Below are 2,615 nucleotides of genomic sequence, written 5' to 3'. Positions count from 1 at the left end.
ATGTGTCAGACATTCACTGGAGCATTAAAGCTACAGCTTTCGCCACGGTTGGAAGCACCACGGGTGAGACATCAAATCCTAACATCTGTACGTCGGCAATGACAGCAGCCCAATCTGTGTGAATCGAGGAATTCCGGGTAAAAATGGAAGGATTTGTAGCAGGATGGGGCAGAGAATGCTACTTGGTGTGCTGAACAAATGGTCTAACATTGCAGACACCGATGTCAACCGGTCTTGAAGAGCGGGTGGAATGCTCGTTTGGGCTTTGCCCCCAGGCACTAATTTGGTTGGATGAGATGATTCACGATAGATAACAGTGTATTATGGCCCATTGTACCATCTGTTCTCATCGCAGTATCTTCATACGCTAAGCGTTAATTAGGCGCAAACAGGGTGAAGTTGTGAAGCCGAATCAAGTGCAGTTAGAGTCTGCGACTCAACCGGTCAAGAATCTCAGTAATCATGAATGTTAGAGACAAAGTTGATTGCTCACCTTGCGCATATAACGTGAGAGTCGCTTGGATGGCTATGTAGACAGCGTTAAACCCGTATTTTTCGAACATAACTTCAACCATCTTCTCCCTGTTCTTTAGAGGGTTCAGCGGCGGTTCCGTCAGTAGGATCTTCGAATGTTTGGGATCGACATTCATCTTCTTTGGGCCAAAAATGTAGTCGTAGAGGAGTATCATATCATCCCAGTTACGGACAATCCCATTCTCCATGGGGTACGAAATTTCCAGAAGCTGACGAAGTTCACTCGCCTCATCCCCAATCATGATATCCTGCACTTCAACATTCCCGATTTTCGAAGTAGCCCGAAGCATAGGGCGGCCAATCATCGAAGGGAATATATGTTCAGGGAAGTTTGACCCGGCATAACCACATTTAACGAACTGAAAACCGAAATTTTCTTGTATTTATATTCTGACACTCCTACCCCAGTTCCATTGTCACACACTATGATCTTATCACCAGATCCGTCTGTGGCCATGACCGATCGGGAAAAGCAACCGAGGCTCGGCTGAGAGACAGGTTAATTGTTAGGAGTTGATTGGTCAAGCTCTGAAGGCATTTCGCGGACGACCTCGAAGTTCAGTCCTTCTAATCAGTTTCACTTGGTAAGTCGGTTAGCAGTAGAATATAGTGGGTATTCTGTTATAAGTGTATTCCCCTCAGTCTGGACCAGATAATCGGGTTCCGACTCCGTTTGCATACAGGAGGAACAGCACCCATGGGTCATTTTGGCCTAACATGTGTCTGTAGTATTTTGTATCTTTCTTTTGCTACGACCGTAACATTATGTATTTTGTCTATTGCATAACTGTTTTTTGTTTGAATACGCTGAAATACAGAAACGCGCACTTGTAGAATTCCACGCAATACAAATGTCGTCACGCGATTCTATTCTCCTGATCTCTCACGCGCTTACAATGGTCATTCGCGAGTCACGTGCTAACTCCGGTATCATAACATTTCAGAATACCTTCAGAATCTGTATATGAGAACTGTTCAGAAGAAGATACCTGGACAACTTTGATGGGATTATTGTTCATTCGCTGACCTGAGCCAACGACGATTATTTTTAAAAGAATGACTCTTAGTGACTGCTCCATCTGACCTCTTTATTATTGTATGCACAAACTAGTGTTATTGTTTTTATTTCTTTGTCATACACTCCTGGTAAATTTGCTTTTTGCGGTAGCCAAACCACTGATTTCCGCTTTGTGACTGCATATGCAAGCTTGTCAGGAAAGCAGCTCTCTTCATTAATCGCGGTATCTTCCAATGTAGTCAACGAAACCCGATAGACTGTAATTGTCCTTTGCAGCTAAAGCCGGTGATGTTTTGTAAACAACCCATAAAATTTTGCCAATGATTCTTCTAGATTCCTGCAAAGGCGCCGTGTGTTATTCTCCATGTAGGTTGGGCCACTGATCAATGCATCCACGGACTGGTACGCGGGACGGAAGCTTTTGTACAAGTTTCCAGGGTCCGTTAGGTTCTTTTCGTTCGTCGGTTTCCGGGCACTTGAATGGCATATGTGGCCAAAGGGCGAAGCGCCCTCCTCCAGATCCTTCGCGCTGGGTGACAGGCTTGCTCAAATAAGGACACCCGAAAATCATCTGTGGTGAACATTGACTCAATTCTATTCATTCTGTTTAGTGTATTTTTACATGCCTTTGTTTTACGGTGCGATTAATAGTACGCCCGCGACATACGAGAATATACAATATTCATTCGTCCATATTCGGACTTCTATACTACGTGTACATTCGGTAGTTAAGATACCTACCACTATTCTAATTATCACATTTGGCGTCGCGGTCCGGAATTTTTTTCTCTTCATCACAATGTTATCAAAATGTTATAGCATTTTATCTTACTGCTGTTTTAAACATTTGGCGGGTCCGGAATTTTTTTCTCTTCATCACAATGTTATCAAAATGTTATAGCATTTTATCTTACTGCTGTTTTAAAACCGACAGACACATCTGTTAGAGGTATCACTGGACATGCTTTACCGCTTCTTGGTTCGTGTACTATACCAGTCAAAGTTTCCAGTGGTAACTTTGTTGATTGTAATTTTCTTGTATCGAATTCTGGTCCTTCAATAA

General features: G+C 43.1%; 1 protein-coding gene across 1 annotated transcript in view; it reads right to left on the bottom strand.

Moving 5' to 3' along the window:
• Positions 1-1,026, bottom strand: part of T265_07205 (hypothetical protein) — a gene marked incomplete at both ends in the record, with an annotated part of 15,601 nt that extends 14,575 nt beyond the window's left edge. The window contains 2 exons of the mRNA XM_009172661.1: positions 494-893; positions 938-1,026. Coding sequence (XP_009170925.1) covers positions 494-893; positions 938-991 — 454 coding nt within the window. The remainder of the gene's footprint in view (positions 1-493; positions 894-937) is intronic.
• Between the last annotated feature and the right edge of the window lie 1,589 nt (positions 1,027-2,615).

Source organism: Opisthorchis viverrini (assembly GCF_000715545.1).
Source record: "Opisthorchis viverrini unplaced genomic scaffold opera_v5_162, whole genome shotgun sequence".
Taxonomy (NCBI): Eukaryota; Metazoa; Platyhelminthes; class Trematoda; order Opisthorchiida; family Opisthorchiidae; genus Opisthorchis; species Opisthorchis viverrini.
This window is presented reverse-complemented; position numbering and strand designations above follow the sequence as displayed.